Source organism: Apteryx rowi, unplaced genomic scaffold, assembly GCF_003343035.1.
Source record: "Apteryx rowi isolate R43461 unplaced genomic scaffold, aptRow1 scaffold_357, whole genome shotgun sequence".
Taxonomy (NCBI): Eukaryota; Metazoa; Chordata; class Aves; order Apterygiformes; family Apterygidae; genus Apteryx; species Apteryx rowi.
Window position 1 is genome coordinate 836,062 of NW_020450052.1, and position 22,341 is coordinate 858,402.

The 22,341-nt window shown below is 35.4% G+C and overlaps 1 protein-coding gene across 1 annotated transcript in view; it reads right to left on the bottom strand.

The window, feature by feature from the left end:
• Positions 1-22,341, bottom strand: part of LOC112969586 (TBC1 domain family member 22A) — a 174,283-nt gene that overhangs the window by 61,900 nt on the left and 90,042 nt on the right. Inside the window, exon 9 of the mRNA XM_026073024.1 lies at positions 21,492-21,619. Coding sequence (XP_025928809.1) covers positions 21,492-21,619 — 128 coding nt within the window. The remainder of the gene's footprint in view (positions 1-21,491; positions 21,620-22,341) is intronic.

Here is a 22,341-nt window from a genome sequence, read left to right on the forward strand (position 1 = left end):
TCAGAAGCAGACGATTTCAACAGTGCGCTTCATTCTTCAGTCTTAGAGCACAAAGGAATACAATGAGGTCTCTCTACTGTAAAGCATCTGTCCGCATCAGCTCCTACTTGGAGAAGCAGAGAACAATCTTTGTGTTCCTTCTTAGGGAAAAGGCATTGATATAGCAAGTGAATGGGGCTTCTGAGCAGTGTTTTGAGAACATGAAGTGACATCTCAGCATACTGGAGACATGTTATAGCTTCATGAGTGACTCAACTGATGACATTTTCTTGACAACCTACAATGATCCAGTGAAATGTTTTTTCCGGAGGAATGTTTTAAATAGCCTCCTGTACCTCTTAATCATGCTTGTGAAAAAAATAAAACTCAGGATAAAGCTCTACAAAATTCCCTTCCCAGTGAAAATATACAGCTAAAACCACTGCATCTGAAGTGGTGCTAGACTTTGCTACATAGTATTTTGGTGACACTCCTTTTAAGTAACGTCTGGAGAGAATTCTCAACCAAAGAAGATAAGACATCAACAGAAAACAGTAAATGGTCCTTTTCTGATATGTGAGCAAAACTAATTATACAGGCATCCTAATAAAGAATAGTTATAAGCATGTGCAAGCAGTAAAACTGAACCGCATTTTGCGTAGAAAGGGGCCTGATAGGAACAACTGCTTCCAGTGGGGCCATTCAGACACCCGCACCCATCCCTCGCCCGCTCCCACGTCAGCGCTGCAGCTTGCCCCGTCGTGTGACACGGAGCACGCACCGCCCAGCTTCCCACATGAGCCAGGCCTGCTCGCAGCCTGCGACAGCAGGGATTTTAGGTTCTGAACTTCCCCATCTGCTTCAAGCCCTATGTCTTCCTTAAGCTTAACCCTGTCTAAAAAACAATAAAGCTGAACTAGAACAGGATCCTCCTCACAGCCATAGACAAAAGGAAGGAAATGAAAAGCACTTGACAGGTGACAGCTCTGAAACCCTCAGTGACAGAACAAGAAAGCACTCATAGTTCACACATGCTTTCAATAAATACCATTATTCAAACAAACAAGGCTGCCTGCATGGACGCCCAGCACATACGCCAAAATTTGAGTCCAAGACGACACATGCTTGCTGAGCTGAAGAACTCTCGGGTCTAATAACATGCTCTTTTAACACAGCATTAGCAAATTCCTGGACATTAGTTTCAGGATTAAGCATGAGATTAAGCTAGAGATTAAGCATATAGTTTTCATTTTAAGTGTTACATCATGCTCAATATTAAAAAGCACTGTCAGCAGTATCATAATCCACAATCAAATTATGATACTTATGTTTATATTCAAATATGACTTTATTCAAATTGATCAACCACTATTAACACCTTTCATCCATTCACCAGTTTTATAATAAAGCTAATTACAGTAGATTGAACCAATGTTAATATGAAAAATCTATTAGAAGATGGTAACAAACTCAATACTTTCAAAAACAAAACAAAACAATGCTAAAAAAGACATTTTAGTGTATCCAGAGATAGTTCTGGTTGTGGTTAATCTTTAAACAAGATTATCTCAAATGATGTTTTAGGTGCTTTATGAAAAATAGTGCAACTGTTGCCAAGATTTATTTAAAATAATTTTTTTATGAACTGAGTTTAACCTAGGATTACAGTCATTCTAAATTTTGAAAATAGTGTCCAGTCTGGCTCTCCAAATGCTTTCCCTAACATGATCTTAATGCAACATTCCCCAGTTTGCTGTTGCTCTTTTCTACTTTTTCCTAGCTGATAACAAAATTTTCTGGAATTCTTATCAATCTCCCATAAAGAAAATCTCAATTTCATTCAAAAAAAAAAAAAAAACAACAACCCTCACACCAAAATTAGAAAGCTTATAATGAAGCTGTTTTTAAATATGTTTTAATCTTCAGGCTGAGAGATCATCAGACAGGAAAATAATGTGAAGTTTGCATCAGTCACTGCCAATAAAACAATCTGTTCTCAAAAAGAAGAAAAACAGAATGTGATAAAATAACTTGATTAAAATGCTGCATTAAGAACAGTCTACAAAATTATGTATATTGGTTCTTTTTTAAAATATCAGGTGTAAATTTATGTTTATGCTAGTGTTGATAAGTAACTGGTATGATATGGGTTTTTCTGTTTGTTTCCCATAGTCGCCTATTTTCTTGCCAGTTAAATCTTTCTGAATATTTTCATTTCTAAATCCTTTTCACTTTTGACAGTGATCCATGCTTACTTTCTGCTGAGGAAAAGGCATAAAAGGTTTACGAGTTCAAATGTTTAATGGGCTTATGAAGAAGGATGTTGTAAGGAGGATTACTTTGACAGGTTGATAAGATTAACACATTCAATCAGTTTCACCAACACATGTTGCCACTAGAAACATTCGTACTGCAACTTCCTTAGTGGATGCTACTGTATTTAAATGGAAAAATCCAAACATCACGTCTTTCGAATGCAATTTTACACGGAAAATAAATGGAAGCACATTGAATGATGGCATTTATAAACACACTCCTCTCACCAAAAGAATAAGTTAGTAAAAATAAAGCATAGCAATGTTTGTGCTTGTTTCTGAAGATGCATATATATTTTTTAAAAAGTACGTGGAATTTTTAAACTAGTTTACTTATATGAAAAATAACATTTGACAATTTTTGGAATTGCTGAGCTACACAGGGAAAAATGACTAAGTTGCAAATTAAAATATTTACAAAGTACTTTGTAAATAAAGCATACAGTATACTTTATGGCCATATGCTATGCTGTAAACAAGAATGTATAAAGTTGTAGCTCTGTCTTCCATTAGAAATACCCAGAAAGTTTAAAAGACCAAACAACTGACCAACATATTTGGCAACTGATAACAGTGCTGATTCAAAGAACTGCAGAAAAGGAAATGGTATCTCTTCTCTACTATAATTTTGCCTTCTTGTCTTTGTTGTTCTGGCAGTCATAATATTATCTAAACACCGTTTTATTCCCCCTACTTGCTGATTTTATTAAATCTTCTAGTTTACAAGATCACCCATATTCCGTTCATAAATAAAATTAATGTACAAACTGGTGTAGCTATAGCACAAACACTCTGTCAAATCTAACAGATTTATAATTATCCTGTCCTAACCAAACCCTTGGTACAGGAAAGAACAGAATATGAGGTTGATACCAGGATAGACATTTTATATGGTCCTTAAGTTGGAATAAAGATAGGGCCTACTCATTTTCAACTCTGGACCTTGTGCAGGCACAGGAGATGGATGGAAAACAGTGTTTTGTGTTCCACACCACAATGGGCAGGTTAAGGAGGAGCAGACAATGAGACACTGAGCCTGTCCTCCTTTTCTTGAATCACGTAAGCCTTTTGGCATAAGGTGTTAGCATCTTAATCAGGCGTATCTGTGTTTTGCTGACTCTTCTCTACAGGATCTTAGAGAAGTGGTTTTAGGAGTTTGCTGTGACGTGTCCAGATCTCTCCCAGGCTTCAGAAAAATTTCTCTTTCTCCCTCTTCTATCAAGACGTCTAACACACTTCTGCAATTGTGCTCTGTATCTGTTCTTCCATCTGCAACAGCTCACAGTAACTTTGTATGATCAGCCAATTCCAGCCACATTTAAAAGAGAAACAAAAGTCTCAAATACAAGTGACAAGAAATTTCATAAAAATTGGTGAGTAGGTAAAAGATCAAGATAGTGCCCTCACAGACAGGCACAAAGATAAAATTGAACCATTACTGCACTGTGTGGCAGCAGTGCCCTGACGATCAGTGTTCACTTAGCTCTCAGCCACAGAACATGCTGTATTCTGCCAATGGGGAGCAAAGATTAAAAGAAATCTAGGAGGGAAAGAGGATGACTGCAACACAGGAAGAGGTCCTAGGACAGAAGCGCAAAGCAAGCCAAGCTTTATTAATTTTGCTGCTCATTAAACAGTTTTTCCTTTTCTCCACACAGATTCCTCATAGCATCTTGGACATTTGAAGGCATCATAAAAGCAAAATAAGGAATAACATTACGTACACCAAAAGACGAGCATTTTTTGTCCTTTTTACCAGCAGGTGTTTCAAGAAAAAATGATTTAGAGTGCCAATCTATGAGTAAAACTGACACAGAGGATTGGAGTAGTTGGAAAGGTCTTTTGGTCTGATGCAGCATGGAAGGTCTTTACCTACACCTGCATATTTTCTTCTTAAAGAGGATGTTGCTGCACTGAATGTGGGGATGCACAATGAAGATTAGCATAAGCAGTATTTCATTTCATTAAACTTGCCTTGCAGAAGGCTACTTACCCAAGTTGCCAGAAGGCAAATGACCCAATTAATTTTGAATAGGACATATTCTATTCATAAACAAAACAAGTATGATAAGTCATTCAAAAAAACAAACAACCCCCCCCCCAAAAAAAACCAAAACAATTAGCATATCTTTATTCTCCTGTGCATCCTGTCACATTTGTTAAATTGTGATGTAGCATGAAGTTTTTCTATACAACCACTATTTTCATTAATAATGATAATAAACAATGGACTAGGTTCTGATTTAAGTTTGCACAAAAATATGATGAATTTTATCATGTATAATGATACACAATGATTCTACCACGATACAGCAATAACAGCAAAACTAGATACAGTATATTTGGACTTCCATTAGCTAAGCACAAATAGTCAGCAATGACTACAGAACAAATGTGCTGAACTTTTTAACCTTTTCACAGATATTGAGATGCACTGATTAACACTAGATAAAGACTCAGGGCCATCTGATAGAATGTAGTGATCACACTACAATAAGATAAACTCTTGGGTTTGGGGTAATGCCCACTTAATCCAGAATTAGGTGAGCTGGAGGAAATTGGATATCTGAAAGCTTGTGGCTGTGTTTAAATTAGGAAGTAATTCAGTGCAATAAGAGCAGATGAGATCAAAACCATTAGCGCCGAGGCTTCACAGCTATAGTAAATGCAGTCGGAGTTTTCATTTTACTTCAGATTAGATTTAGTCTTGCCCCCCTCAGTGGAACATCTCCACCATTCATGTGATTCAAAGTTGGCCAGAGGATGAGTCTTTGTCTTGGACACGTATGTCTCATTAGGAGACACTATTGTTTGATGTCCCTTTGGTACATATTTGGAAAAGAGCTTCCATTTAAATTTACTTAGAAAGGAATTCAGCTTATTAACACCAAAAATATTCAGTGAACCAAACCAGTGCCTGGCAAGTGGGGACAATAGGGGAATTTGTTTCAGACCCACACTATTATTCCAAACCAAAATGCAAATGTAGATGCAGGCTTTTATAAATGTCTCAAGAGAATAATTTGGAAAAAAGTGTCAGAAACCAAACAACCTGGAAGACGTCACCATATCAGAATAGGAATTGAAGAATTTGTGAGCTGCACATGCTAATTTATATGATAAAGGTCACTTCACATGACTGCGGGTACGCAGCATATAAGTATCTGCAAGTGCAAAGTTGCAGCACCAGAAGGATGCCTATTAACACAAGATTGTTCAAACTGGTCAGAAGTTCTGATTTTCAGGGGTGAAGTGTGACTTTTAAGCAATAGCTGGTTCTAGAATGAGAAAATATCTTTAATTTGTATTGGGAGTGGGGGAGGGAAGGGGAGGAGAGAGCTGTAATTAGAGGACTTGGAAACAGAGATGAAAAAGTTGGGAAATTGTCAGTGCTTAATAAGACAGTGGAGGAATAAAAGTTAGACAGGACAGAAATTAAAGCAGTATGAATACTGCAACAGGAACACAAAGAAACCTCAGTAATCAACTAAATGCAAGTGTACTTTACCACTCTGCTAAAGCAGGATAAATTGTCCTTTGCATAATAATATTAAAGCCCTTCAAAATAATAGTAGCTAAATTCAATATATAGCCCACCATAAATGTTTAAGAAAACAATGTACTGTTGAGTACATGAGTTACCTATTTTGGAGTTTTCAATTTGAGATACTTTAAAAAGTCTGATTTTCAAAACTAATTTCATAAGACACTTTCAAATTAAGGTCTAAAAAGCATTTTCAAAAGTCTCTGTCAGCATACATGGATGATAACCTTTTGCATGACCTCTAAACTATTTCTCAAATACCACACTTAATATGAACAAAGAACAGTATAGAGGGAGAAATAGGGCGCTCTCTATATACTGTGGGAAAATATAGTTACAGTATTTAACCCATGTACCTTCAGCTCAATTCGAAATTTATCTTCCTTCAATTATCACCACAGCTGTGGCTTTCAAAAACAGCAATAGCAGATGTTGAATCACTGTTTCTGAAAGATACGGTTCCCACAACACCCATTTTCATTTCATTGGTAAACTGTTTGATAGTTTACAAAGTCACGAAAACAATATCACAGCAAGGCAATGATACTAAAGTTAAATCTTAATTCATACACTATGATCTTGAGAGAATGTTTTATATAGGCTTATTTTGATTTTTAGCCAATTTTTAGCCTCATAGAAACATACTGATACCCTGTGCCACATTGTTGAAAGCAACTGAGTTACCTGGAATGAACATAAGCCACTGACTACATGTACAAGGTAATAAACTTTTATTACCCCCACACTGAAAGTGGATTAGAGGGTAGCCAAAAATACTTAATTCAGAAGTGAAAAATTTTTTACAGACACTTTTTAAAATAGGGGAATAAAGTAGACAAAATGAAAAAAAAAAAAGCCCAGAGGAAAAGAGTATCAAATTAATTCATTAATTTAAAATGTGCCAGTATAATTAGTAATAAATAACTTATTTGTGGATTTAAAAGGAAAAACCACTACAATGATCAAATATTTCACAAATTTTACTTTCTACTGCATGTTCTATGTTCTGTTCTGTTCAGAGATCTGAATAACCAGGAGAAAGAACTTACTTCCTAAACTGATGAAAAACTTAAGATGTCTAGATTGAATTTTTTTTTGTTTTGAAATTAATCTTAATCTTAAAGAAGGAAAAGATCTAGTGGAATAATACTTAATCAAGACAGTTCAGAGGACAGTTGAAATCAGATTTAATTTGAAAACCACTGTCCACATCTGATACTATGTTAGCATCACTTAGAAGCTCTTCATAGTCACTGACACACTGTAACATATTTAGTGTTATTTCAGTTTTATGCTAAAAAAATTAATTCCAATTAAGCACAGAGCACTCAAAATTTAGCAAAAATTTATATGCAAAACATTCAAAATCATTTTTTTGTCAGTAATTCCTGAACTTTTGAGGGGGAGAAGAAACCCTGAAATTTGGATAGTATGGTCCAATACACAAGAATATTTTATGGAGAAAAATGGCAAGCAAATGAAGGAACTGAAAGATGGAAGACCTAAGTAATGACAGAGGAAGCAAATTACATATTCTCTGTGCCTTAAAGAGATTCATATTCTTCATATTAGACAAAAAGTTCAAAACAAGAATTAAAGTTGCGGTTTTTGAAATTCTGTGAGAGGAAAGTACAGTACACATAGTCTAGAGGATATAAGAGAAAAATATATTGGAAAAATTAAAAATTCTGAGCAGTTTCTACTATAAAAAGCTACCAAATAAGAGAACTAAGATCTTTAGGGAGCAAAACAAGAATTCTTGGTATCAGTATATCAGTAATTTCATCAGCTATCTAGGGAAAACTGTCATACAGACAGTCTGAAATGCACATTTTAACTAGGTGAGTCAGGTCAGAAATAAAAAAAAAAGTAGATACGTAAGTCATCAGCATAAAGCTGACAGTTATTTTGTAGAAAAGCCTCAGGTCACCCATGAATAGGATTGGAGAAGAAAAAGTAAAGAACCACCAAGAACCCCAGTGAGACTGGAAGGGCAGAATAGCTCTGAAAACAGACAGTGAAGGGCAACCCAAGTGGCAGAAGAAAGCACAAGACTATCAAGTATCAGGAAAACAAGAAAGGCCAGAACATTAAGAAAGAAGTAATCATTACTAGGACCAAAAGTACGAGAGAGACAATGGAAAGTAAGGTTCTTAAATTTTTACATAATTCGAATGATGTGGTGCACTCAAGAAACAAACAGTAATTATATTTATTCCATAATCCTCCCACAAGTATCTATGTTAGCTACTAAAAAGCAGCTATTCTTACTGAATATGTAACAGATTTGTTGAATACAAATATGCCATTTCTATTTCTACAAAGGCTGCTTTTGGATATAGGGACTATGTCTTACACAATGGAAGAGTTTAAAAAAAGTATTTTGACAGCTTAATATAATTTCTGTGAAGACTGCTTAAGAGCTTTGTCACTAAAATATTCTGCACCAAAGCAGATCAGCTTAATCTACACACCTTAATCTATTAACCTTCAGTGTAGCAGAATGCTTTATAGTATAAAAATTTTGTCATGAATACTTACATACTAATTATATTACCCACGGCAGTGAGGTTTCCCAGCTTTGTAAAGTGGTATCAACCTTAGATTTCTGAATTTCACAAGCCTGTTTTATGGTAAATTATTTTGTTCCTTGTCTGGATGGAGTTCTGCTATTCACAAGTTTATTATGCACAGTAATAGAAAGCATATATTTAATATTATTTCCAATTTTGTTGTTTGTTTTCAAAAGTAACAAAATGCTTATATTTTTATTCAGCTGTTCATCTTAGAGCTATAAACACTTCTGATCCGATTTAAAATTTTTACTGTTCAAAGTTATACGTAATTTGGAAATGGTATGCATTCCCACCTTAAGGTAATCTACATCAAATGTTTGCTATGAATGTTTTAATAAATTTGAAATAAGGGACCAGAGAACTGTGCAACTTGTTTAGATTATCATTTCACGTTTGTTCAGGTCTTAACAACTACAACACATGAAAAACAGAGGGGAAAAAATGGTGGTCCCAGTTTAGTTGCTAGTGCTCACTTCCAGAAACACCAATAACTAGCATAACTATCATACCAATAACTAGCATAACTATTATAATACAGCAGCAACTTAAGAAAATTCTTTAGATTCCAGGTTTAAAATACTAAATTAAACAACTAAAACCAAAAAGCATTCAGTCTAGATCTACAAGATTTACAATCTGTTGTGAAGTTTCATTTACCAAGCAATTTAAATGGTTTGGAATTGTAAGCAAACAATGTTTTCTTGCTTTAGGTGGAAACCGTCCATACTTTGGGGTAGACAAATCATACAGGATTGCTGTGCATATATTCTACGTATGTATACTGTATGGTGTGTCTTGAACTTGCAGTGTAGTCTCATATGACACAACTGAAGCTTAGCAAGGAAAAGCTCTGTAGGAAAAACAAGAAGCTCTGTCCTGCACAGGAGAGCTTCCATGCAAAGTTCCTATTTCACCCTGGCTTCTTCTCCTGGAAATTCAGAATCATACACTAGCACAGTGTGTCTGGACAGAACCTAGGTAAGGAAGTCCCTGCATCCATGCTTCAAATTCTCAAGCTACAATTCAAGTAGAAACAATAAAATCAGGAATAGAATCATGCCTGTTACCTCTCATTTAAAGAGCATGAGGAGTATGAGACGAAAATCCTGAATCATTAAGCTCAATCAAAGAAATTTCAGACAAGAATGCTTGCAAGGGAGGATTTGACTCATTTTTCTTTCTTTCTTCCTTTTTTTTTTTTTTTAAATAGTAAGCAATGGTAGAAAAGGTGAAACATACAAGTATAATTTAAGTGGAATCACTTTTAACTGAAAAATCTGCAAAGAAAGTGGCAATTGTTTTTCTATCTTGCACAAAATGAAGCTTAGAACGGCTTTGAAAAATGACTTTGGGTAAAGTTTTCAAAAAAGTTTCATGTCTAATAATAACAATCTGTTTTTAAAGGAAGTAATGAAGGAGGCTTACTGTCAGGCCTTTTCTCCCATTCCACCCCAAAGTAAAATCCATAGAGATGTAAAACCACACAGCTGACAGCACTTATCAGTTGGATCTGTGCTTTCTCATGCATCATCAAAGGTACTTTTCACCAACAGCAAGTCAGCTCATCCTGAACGAATCCCCTGAAGACATACCTACCTAGTCATCTATTTCTGAAGCCATCATTTGACTTAAAGAATTTTCATTATGGATAGCAAAAATGAAGGAGTCTTTGAATTTCATATGCTAGTTTTAGCTGTGCTGGCAATTAGAAAAAGAAATCTAATAATAGAAAATAAAGAGCATTTTAAACAGTCAGTGGAACAGTGTCATTGAGATAAATCAGGAGTAACTGAACTAAAACAGGTTGCAACACTTAACGATAATGTAGAGACTGACCTACTTTTGGGACATACTGATATCATTTATTCCATGGATCCAGCTTATCTGAATTTGTGTAATTCAAATTACAAAAATAACGGAACTAAATTCCTATACTGTCAGTGGTGATACTTCACGTGGTGCACCTTCACGTGGTGCACCTTCAGAGAGCCTAAGGCCTTCAGAGGTCCAGGTATTCTGAGAATATTCCTATTTGATCAGACAAATTTTGGAGTACTATTTTCAAAAGAGCCATACACTCACCAGCAGTTGAAACAATAATGAAAGGATGGATAAATCTGACATATTTAGCTAACCTAGCCTACTTTACTTAATTAAAGAAATATCTGGGATTAAAAAAGCATATTAATAAAACCAAACCACACAAGGCATTTTGTACAAGATTCTGAATTTTTTTTTTCTTCAATCAAGCATATTTCTCCATCTATCCATGCCATTTTATACAAAATACTCAGGGCATAAAATCAGTTAACCTAGAAACTGCTGGCCTACTCATATAAGTAGCAGTAACAAAGGAATTTCCTCTTTGAGAAACTTAACTCTTCTTTTAGAGGGATAGGAAAATAAATTAGGAAGTAGAACCAAATGATTAGTTTAAGGAACAACTGTACTAATTTATTCACTATGTAATGGGAAGCCATTTGTTGCCACACTGAACTCAACAAAATGTCTTATATTTGAACTTGGTAACACTTCACCTCTACACAGGCATCCTTGCTCTGACAGTTAGCTGTTGCCTCTACAGTGCAGGGCAGATAGGCTAAACAGTCTTGCTCACAACTCACATGAAGAGGGGATACAGCTATGCAAAATGCCCCCATACATGCAGACTTCCTACAGAAAAATATCCATGCACAGGGACCTCTTTACAAAAAACTTGATATGTCCAGTTCCACAACCGCTGTAAGGCAACATAAACATAGGCTGCTGCTGAACAGGTAATTTCACCTAGCCCTCACCACTTTGCATGTACTTATGTGACTTCATTTATGCCAACCAGAGGGCTTCTGTAGCCATGCAGGGAGCTGGATCATTAAACTGAACCAGGTGAAAACTTACCCAACAGAAAAGGGAAAAGTTATATTAGCTTAAAGAAACAGTGAAACCACAGTTAGCATGAACAGTTCAGCATGTCAGGAAACCTCTTACAGATCGCTTATCAGAAAGTCTTTCACCTTTGGTGGTTCAGATGATTCAGCTCACTGTGGGGCAGGAAAGCATCAGATCAGTGCAAGGAAAGTACAGTCAGAGACAATGGCAAATGCAGAAGCAGAGGCAGGAATATTTGTTAGCGGCTGCTGCATTTAGATGCCTCATTTAAGTAGCAAATGTGGCAACCTTTCTTCAAATCACTAGCAAGGAAACTGCCTTTTGAAAAGCACAGGAGAAATTTTCAGTCCCTCACTTCCCAATCTGCATAGGCAGAAGCAATGTGAAGCAGCTACTCTTACTACATACTTGTTTAAAAGATATCTAATACGAAACTCATAGTGTTAAAAAAATTAAAAATAGGGTTATTTAAAGAGCTATAAATCTTATGGAACTAAGTGAGCCAGCAGCTTGTATTTTCCAAAATGCTTCCCATTCTGAAATTCTGACTTTCCATATGTATACAATTAAAAATCTTTCAGTCTTTGCTGTTATTTTGTTCATAAAAGACATTTTAAATTCTCTCTTTCCCGAATTAACCTTAACGTTTTCACACTTGGGAAAAAGAACCTGATAAAATTAGATGACTAGAATTTTATGCTCCTTTACATAAATCAATACATTAAAAATAAAATTGGCTATACGAACATTAGATACAAATCAGAGGAAACATTATAATATAGGAATGCACAGTGTGCTAGTAAAGCCACAGAATACTACGAAAACAAAGTTTGCATACAGTTACTTTAAGAATACAAGTCCTCTTACAAAATTTTACTAAGATATAAGCGAGTGATTCAAAAACTAAAGGAATACACAGAGACTAAAGATACCCATTTTAAATCTACCTTAGAAACTACAGAAAAATGTTACGAAAGTCTGATGTGTACAGAATCCAAGAGAGGCACAACATTAAACAGCATACAGATGCGAGAAAAGCAATTTTCCTTTCTCTCTTCTTGGACAGCAGCATGATTCTATTTCAGAATTTCTTCTTTCAGAGAGAACAATATTAATTCTAATAAAACTTTCCTTTAGAAACAATCACAGAGACTACTTAAAATTAGTAACGAAGTAGAACAAACTATTTTCTAGACTGTGTATAACACTGGATTATCATCCTACTAGAGTCATGCATTAAGATCCTGATCAATAAAGCACTTTAAGTACACGCTTAATTAACTAAACTCATGAGTTGTTCTACCAAAGTCAATGAGATTACTCACATTCTTAAGGTTAAGCATAAGAGAAGATGCTTTATCTGATCCTCGCTACATTCTCAATCAACTTCCCATTTACCCACAGAAAATTGCCGTCTATTTCAATAGGCCTGGAGCTGCCTTTCAAAGTTGAACCTAGAAAACCTAAAAGCTTCCTTCTGTATATCCGAGTTTCATTGTTCTGTGTATCAACACAAAATCTAAATATCTTCCTCATAAAACAGTGTGGCTACACTGAAACATACTTTTTCCTTCTTTAATTTTGCACATTGAATCCCCCCAATGTCAATGAAAGCTACCAAAACAAATTCATTAAAAGTCAGCCATACACATTTCTAATTTACACTTACTTAAATTTTAAAAAGTTGATGTAGAATAAAAGCTGCTAACAATAAAGGAAGAGCTGACCATATTTTTAGGTGGCCTAGAATTTTATATTATAAAAAGTCCTTTTAAATTTTTGGAAAGGAACTTTAACCCACTGTTTGAAGAAACTCAGCTTCTAAGATTAAGATTTCTAAATTTAAGTGTGAACCTAAAAAGAGATTCAGCTGACCAGACACTGCAGGCCATAATGAATCTGCAGGCTCCCCGACTTTATTGACATGATCCCCATCAACTGTAACAGAAGCTTAGATACCTAACACAGCCAACACACACACAGGCCCCTAGTAAGACCCCTGTATTTTGGTTCTCACATCGCAAGCTGAACTCCACCTTCGCTGTTCACAGTAAGCCCACAGGTAGAAAGACCAGAGGCTGAAAACCTCAGAGTTCCAGATCTGACAGACCTTTAAAACTAGAAATTCCCACGCACTATGAGTAACATGCAAACCCATTCAAAATTATGCCTTTGCGCCAGGCAATAACATCAATTCTTATGTGGAGGCATATTTAAGCATCTCATATTGGCAGCTACTGCCAGTTTGATAACTGCTAGTGTAAATGCATGTCCCTCAGAGTCCAGGTAGACACCGCCATATGGGCATTTACTCCCTAGCAGTAACCTGATACTGCATCCCAGCCCTCGTGGTCCCCGAGCTGCTCTGCTGTGCCTCAGAGACCTAGCAGGGATACAGGAATTGCCAAGATAGTTTCTTCTAGCAAAGCCAAGGAAGAACGTGAAAAAGATGACAGGGCTAAGCAGATGAGATGTATAAAGTGATATGGCTAAAATCCCAGTTAGGAGAGGTGAAAGGTTGGCACTGATATAAAGCTGATTTTTCAATTTGATAGTGTAAGGAAGATAACAGCTTTAGGGTTTTTTCTGTTGCTTGCTTTTCTTTTTTCATCCTAGTCTGTTGAGGCCAAGCATACAAGACAAAATGAGGGACGGTAAGGATATATAACTGAAGACCAGTTTGGGATCCAAATGTGTGAACTGTTCTGTGCAAGAGTGCAGCCCAGCTCAGAATCAGGACCCATTTACTCCACTTTCAACAGTAACACTCAAACCAGGGTAATTTGGGAACCTTGTCTCTTGTATTTCCCAGCAAGAAATTGCAAAATATTCTCTAAATAGGAACAGCTAGTGAGCTAGACTTGGATAATCAACAAAAGAGTACCAGAATTACTATCATAATTCTGCAAATAGCATCCAGCTTTCTTCTTTCCGACAAGAAAACCTGAGAGCTTATATAAACACAAATAAGGTTGGGGGGGGCAGTCACAAATCAGGTATTCAAAAGCTGAATCACTGTTCAAGAAACTTGTTTTTTTCTCTGTTGTGCACACCATCCTTATGTACATTAAAGATTGTATGTAAAGTTATACAAACAGTTCAAGATAAAGAAGTCAAGTTCTTTTTCTGGACAAACATTTTACCTTCTTTTCTTTTAGTTTTATGTTATTTCAGATTGCAGTTAGCACAAGATAAACAATAAGAGGTCACTGACATAAGTGCTATACCACTAAAATATAATTGCCTGCAACAATAAAATAAATCCTAATGAGGACAACTCTTGTCAAGGGGAGGTTGTCTTGGCAACAAAGTTATCCAGAAAGACAACTTTTCCTGTGGTAGAAGGTGATGAGAATCAGTTGCCTGGCAGATTTGAAAAGTATAAAAGCTTTTCAATTGTTCGAAGCTATATGTATCAGGAGTCGAGTGAGATAAGGGAAAATGCTGCCTTGCTGAACACAAAAGGACCTAGTGACTTCCAAAGAAATGCTGAGTTAGAATAAGGATATTTCGTTTAAACAAGAACATGTTTAGATTGCCATGCTTTTAAGTAAAAGATACAGGTAGTCAGAGTCTCTGTCTCACATCTTCTTTCGGTGTCCAAGGATTAAATTTGATTTAAATCATACTTTAAGTTTACTTTTAAAGCATACAATGTGAAAGGATATTTTTGACTTCTAGTGAAAGTGAGGAAGATCAGAGCGGGGCAGACAGGAGGGCAGTGAACTCGAGCTGTCAGGTAGGAACACAGTAAAAATATCCCCAAGAGAAAACAAAAGGTGCCAGAGCCAAGGGAAGGAAGGACAGGAGTGTGCACTCCCTCACGGAGCTGGTCTCCCCTCACGGTATATGGTAGGTGGACAAGAAAAGTCACTACCTAGTCCCACAGTATTTTTTAGCTTTATTTCCTAAGAAAATTAAACTTTGACAAACACACTTTATGTCAGGGCAGGAAAGGTTATGTCTCCCTGCGTCTGTCTCCTCCACTTCAGAAATGTTTAACTTGCTGTAACTCGCTGGCCTGTTTCAAACAAACTGGCAAGTGCCTAGAAATCTCAAGGATATGACCCCACCCATGTCTTCGTAATTGGATGTTAAACATTCAGATGTCCAAATCCTGTTACCAAGGTTGCTAAGCAATATTCTTAACAAAGTTAAGCTCTTATGAAACAAGATAGAAAGAGTTCATGAACAAAAATAAGAGATCAGGATTTGTGTATAGTACTTAATGATCTTGAAAAGGAATAGTTTGGTAGCAATGCAAAATAGTAAGATAGCTTTTACCAGTAAAAAATAAAATTGGTTCCCAAAAAGTTACAGAGAGTGCTCACGTTACTGAATAATAAAATGGCAAATGAAATTCAATCTGGATAGGCACAGATGTGCACCCGGAGAAGAACGATGCAAAGGGTACATACCGGATGCTGTACTTCACATTAACCACTCAAAGGCAAGTTGGACTAACTACAAACAGTTACCTGAAAGTGTTCAATACTCAAAAAGGCATGAAAAGTTATATACACAGAAATAAAGAAGAAAACAACTTCTGACTGTATGAATGCATAGCGTGTTCACAACTTGAAGAGGTTTCCATTTAGCATATGACAAAAATAATATACTGTATCTGTAGGCTTCCACAGAGAAGAAGGATAATCACAGAAAGGTCATGAAATGGCTATTATACATACAGAAATTTTCAGCTTCAAAAAGGGATGATAGCATAGAAAGACATAAAACAGTTTTGAAACAAACGGTGTGGAAAACGTGAATAGAATGATTTGACACTATTTCTCATAGTCGAAGAAATAAGGAGAAATGAATTCAAAGGAGGAGAATTTTTTCCCACTGCATAAAGAAACTGCAAAACCCTGTGCCACAGAATGTTTCAAAAAACAACAGTAAAATGTGTTTAAAACAGATAAATATTTAATAATGTTTGTTGGACATTTTTTAAATGCATGACAGATAGGGATATAATAATAGTCAGAAACTTTAGCAGTAAGTTAAGCTGCTACAAGATGGGCGGGTGTATCAAACTAGACCTTCTCTGCTCTTTCACTCTCACTCAGTTTACTCTTGCCCACTTCGTCTAACCTAGTTCAAAGATTCTCATGGTCCAAACCATATTATATTAGAAAAACAGAATAAAAAACACTACTAGGACAGTGAGAGACCTTATGCTCTTGCTGAAGGAAAGAATGAGAACAATGTCTATTCAATACATCATAGAAACAATATGAAAAAGAGATGTTAAAAATGCCATAAAAAAAAATATTCACAACTCCTGGCTGTGAAAATAAAATCCACTTTCAGTAGTCTCTTAAATCTCTGTCATCTCAGCTGGGTTAGGCTTTGACTGAGACTATGTTAGTAATAACAGCTTTCCTGTGTAGATTCTCCAATGTCTGTTGAGAAATAAATTCCTGTTGTAACTTTGATTTTTTTATTTTTCTTTTTTAAATGAACACTAATCACAGGACAACTCTATTGGAAACCAGGCTTAAATCATCTCATGTTCAGGGAATTAGAATCTCTGGTTGAGTCTATATATTGACTGGAAACACAGGAAAAAATTAAAATGTTCTTGCTGGAACATTTCTTAATTCCAGTGACCGACTTTGCCAGGCAAGTAACATTCTTACATGTAGCTTTTGTGTACATGCGTGTGCATGTGTGAGTGCGCTTGTGTAAAGTTTATGCAGTCAAAATTTTTTTAATATGTCTCTGGAGTTAAGCCTCTACCTTTAAATTTGTATAAAGAGAAGATATTGGGTAGCTGCAGTTTTTCATGAGTTTCTATAAAATATTTACATCCCCTGCAATTTTTTTTTAATTTATTTTTTAACAGAAACCACTGCTTCAGATCCAGATAAATGTTAAGACCCTACCAAAGGCAAAAAACTGAGCAAGCTTTTAACTATAGAGCTTCTGCCAAGGTCTCTTCAGCAAATTATGTGCTTCTTTAGATTTACTTACACAGAGAAACTGATGGATGAAAGACAGCACAAAAAGGTATGCAAGAACATCAGAGTAGAAGAGAAACAGCGTAGTGCAAAATACAGGCATTGCATTCTACATGAAAAGCAACTTAAAAAAAAAATGTATTGAAATGAAAATGAAAATTCTTATCCCACTTCGAAAGCAGTCAGTATAACATCTGGTATCAGGACGCCTGCCGGACACTGATGGCATCGTTGGAGACTGCCTTCCAGCTCCCACATGCCCAGCAGTTAGACACAGTTTAGAATTCAATACTTAAACATGGTTAAAAAAAGATTAAGACACAGGCTTTTTTCCTGATAGTTAAAACTAAAGACTACATCACTACACAAATTGGTCTACTACTATACGTGGAGCATACAGATCTCTCCAGCGTTTCCAATGCAATACACTGAGCCTTTTAAGTCAGAGATAGGAGCCAACAAAGCCATTGTTTCAAATACAACAAGAAGTCTTTAAATCAGTGTCAGGAACCCCCTCTGGAAAGGAACAAATATAAAACTTACTTCCATTTCATAAATGCAGAAAAATATGTTAAGCACTGGTATATTCTGAATAATTTAGCCATCATATCATCTCATTTTACCCAACCTTTACCCATCCTTTATGCGAAAAAAATGACAACATGTAGGGTAAAAAGGCAGGAGGTAATAAAAAGATAAAACTGAGGTCTTGTATTACACTATTTTAGCTTCTGGAACCTTTTACATATGACAAAGTCTATGAACATTCACATAATTCACTTCCAAAGACTTAGAATGTGAGTGTCTTGTGGGAACTTTACCAAGCGATTTCACTTTTGAAAGAACATACAAGGTACTTATAGCATTTACTTTTAGAAAAATAAGCAAAAACAAACAAACAAACCAATGAACAAGCCCAAGTCAACTGAAACAAATGTGATAATTAACTTTTGTTAAAATGCAATTCAGGTTAAATAAATCGAACTAAATATTTATGGCTAAGAAGGTTTTACAACACATCCTACGTAAGCAAGATACATAATTCTTTATTTTTTCCACTTTGCAAAGCTCTGCTATAGAAGACAATGATATATTTTAATGAATTTTGGAGATACAGTTTTAGAATACCAGAGTATTTACTTACGTAAAAGGAAAGATTCAGGAACCTTTCCAAAAAATTTTTCCCTCAACTATAATTAGCTCAAGTACAGGTATTTTCAATTATATGTGCAATGACTTACTTCACAGAGCATAACAAATGACTGATGAATTCAAAATTAAACTAGACAGAAGATACGATACTGGCTAGAGTACCTTTCTTATCATACAAACCAAGATATAGCTAGACATCATTTAAGTGTCCAATCCTACTTGCACTGAAGTTCATAGAAGAACTGCAAAAAATACCAAGTGACAGAATGGCACTCTGACAACCGCAAACAGCAGCAGTTACCTATCACAATAAGGAATACCTAACAGCAGACTATTAAGTGGGCTGTCATGCCCCTGAAGCCCCCCGCTCATGAGAAAATGAGCTCTGCTCTGAGCACAAGGCATTGCTGTGGAAATCCAAGGAAAAATCCCAGGTCTTCTTACTTTCTTGCTTTGAGACACAAAGTAGCAAAACCAAGCCTGATAACTGCATCGTTACCCCTTGAGTACACTGAGGAAAGCAATTAAACATCTAGTAATATTCAGACTCTTGCAGTTATTGGTAGCATTTGTCCTCCCATCTATGGCTAGAAAGCTAAGGTTTCTTTCAAAAATATGACTGCCTGTTATGCATCTGTCTCTACTAATTCTAAATACTTCTCTCAAATCCAGCCCCACAGGCCCATAGCTAGACTCAGCAAAACTTCTTTACCAACATACTTCTAAAAAGATATTTTGGCCTATAGCAGGCTTTACAGTTAAAAACACGAATCAGAAGATAAAGCTAACTGAACAAATTCCATCTCCAAATCTTTTTTCCATTTGCAAAGTGGCAGTTTGAACACTGCCAATACAATTGCTAAATGATTAAGTTAAAAATTATATGCAACTGGAATGGCTTAGTGACAAGTTATTTGTGCAGAAATCTATAATGTTACTGCTTAACACCTCAGCACAAACTTTACTAGCTCTTGTAGTTACACTGCATTCATTAGTCTTATTATTGGTACTGGATGAGAAAAAATTTGATATAAGCACAAATGAAATCTAATAAGCAATTTCTAACATTGTTTTAGGTTGTTGCAGAAGGTGACCTTCTACATTAAGATATCTTTACTGGTTTTAAATATACTATTAAACAAAAAGTTCATATGGAACAGTGTACTAAATAACAAAACCTAAGAAACAATATAGATCTGCTGCACATACTGAGTCAAAACAGAAAAAAAATTACTCCTTATACAGTTGTTTAATATACAAAAAATAAAGCCATATGGTATGAGAAACTTTCATTTAAAAGATATAATTCAAAATCTCATGTAAATAGGTAGGTATTTAGTTTTTAAATACTATAGATGACTACTATAATACAACAATATTTGCTCCAAGCAGGAATTAAATAATCAGAACCTCAAAAATATCAAATTATGGATAAAGATCCCACTGAACTGGAGCATGACAGTTGCCTATGGACTTGCGATAACAAGTGATTATGTTCAGCATGGCAATAATCTAAGAAAGTAAGATAAAAACTTGGTCTTTCAGAAGAAATTTCTTAAAACTACTGAGGAATCATAGCTCGCATATCATAAGCTAAAAGTGACATTTTGGCAAAAACAGCTAATCCTTGGATGCACCTGCGTAGTGAACTGGAGCAAGGAAGAGATTTTACATCTATCTGTACAGCATATTGATGAGACTAATGATCAAGTACCAAACGCAGTGCTAGAGTCAACATGGTAAAAAACTTCAGAAGTTCTAAATGCTGCAGCAATGGCAACAAAAAGTATTCAAAGACCAGAGAAATTAGCTACAGTGAAACACTTAAATAGCTCAAACTTTTAGTTTATCAGAAAGATCTTATGAAGTGTAACTACTTTGCACTGGAAGAAAATACCATGTACTAACAGATGTTGAAATCAATAATAGGTTATTGTCAGACAATAATAGATTATTATTAGACAAAGGAGGTAATGGGGAGTAGGAAGGGACCCCAAATGGAAGCAGTAATCAAACTCAATTCAAAAATTTGTTGAAAATAAACAAACAAATAAAACTTGCAATGACAGACTACCAGGAGAAGTGATAGCTTCCTCACATCTTGACATTTTCATATCAGATTTGGATGTGAAACATCCAAATTAGAAAACACACTTTACTCAAACAACTTATTGGACTCATTAAAGAAATAACAAGCAATTTGTAATTCTGTCAGAGGTCTGAATGTACTTTCTGGCATTAAGAACTATGAAACTAACTAAACACTTCTGCATAACAAGCAGTTATAATGACACCGATATTTAAAGACATTATGTCTCTTTATCAGACATAATTATGAGTTACTCCAGTTACTCCCATGTTTACTACACTAATTCTGTTGAAATTTCTCATGAATTATTTTTATTCTTTTTATTTTTTTTTAGTTAATTTTAACACCAGACCTACTAAATAGGGGTGCATTGCTTAAATGCATATTTAAAAATTGCAGCCAGAAGTTACTGGAATATCAAGAAACAGAATTAAGAACAGGAAAAGCATTTTTCTCTGATATGAGTTTTTTCACTTGCCCACTTGGCAGTTGGGCATTAAATTATCAAGGAAAAATAACAATCTCAATGAGAGTTCAGCAGCATAAGGAGTCTAGTCTGGAGAAATAATAAGACAGGAAGACATGACTGAAGGATGAGCATTGGGAACGGGAGACTAGAAATTAGTACTGGAATGAGCAGCTAAGTAGCAGGACAGGAAGAAGTCTGGAACTTAGAATCAATGGAGGGCATTGATTAAATAAAACTTAATATTTTGCTTTTTGCTGAAGAGTTAGGAGAGGGTATTAATCACTTCAACACTATAAACTGTGATGATATCAAGTTTTGCTTGTTTTTTAAGGGCAGATGACTGAAGGCATGAAGTGCTTGCTAGGTGGCAACAATCATTGAAGACTTTTTCCCCTTACTGCTTTGATTCTCAGATGACACTGATACAAAACGTTCAGGAGAGTTAACAAGGAAAAAAAACCTTTCATGTCCAAAACATACTATCAGAGTTATGAATGTGTAAAAGTAGTACTTACTTGGTATGTGTCCCAGAGCCTGATGGTACACCGTAAGGGGACTTCTCTCATCAGCAAGTTATTCATCCAACGGAAAGCAAATTGCAAGTATTTCACCTCATGCTGATCCAAGTGCCTATGAACTTGTTCTGAAGATAGAATAAACAGGTATTTTAGTGCAACTGTTCTGCAGTCCATAAATATCAAATGCACTGTCTGAAAAATAAAATACTTTTCCCACACCAAGCAGATAAAATTTGGTGGTGCATACACATTCTAACAACTAAATGAAAATCCAAAAAGTAGAAATGACGAGTTAAACATTACACTGGATTTAGTTTTCTGCTTCTAGATGGCTTAAACAACTAAACAACTGTTCTCAGTTGTGCTATTTTAAATTCAGATTAAGGTCACTACTTTACAACATACCACAAAACAAAATAGACAAGGTTATAAAGTGAAATGATTAGTTACACATATCATAATTTATTTCTTAGGCTATAATTTATTTACGGCAAGACTACAGCCAACATGGTCTGCAAATATCATAATGTTTTTCAAAACTAATGCATTGATAATAAAAAGGAGACCATAATAAGTAACATAAAAATGCAGAGAAATATTTATGTTTTCCTGAAAAGTACACCTGAAGGATGCATACATGTTAGAGAAAAAAAAAAAAGTGTTATGAGACAAGGAAGAATTCTGGTCCATTACAACAAATATTTAAGAAATGTTTAAGATTAATGTTTAAGAAAGAGTATGCAAATTTCAGTAATCTGCAGTTTAAACAATTTTGTAGTATAAGAAACAAATATAGATTAAAATCTGTACAAATCAATGATTTTTAAAGTATTACTCACATGCATTG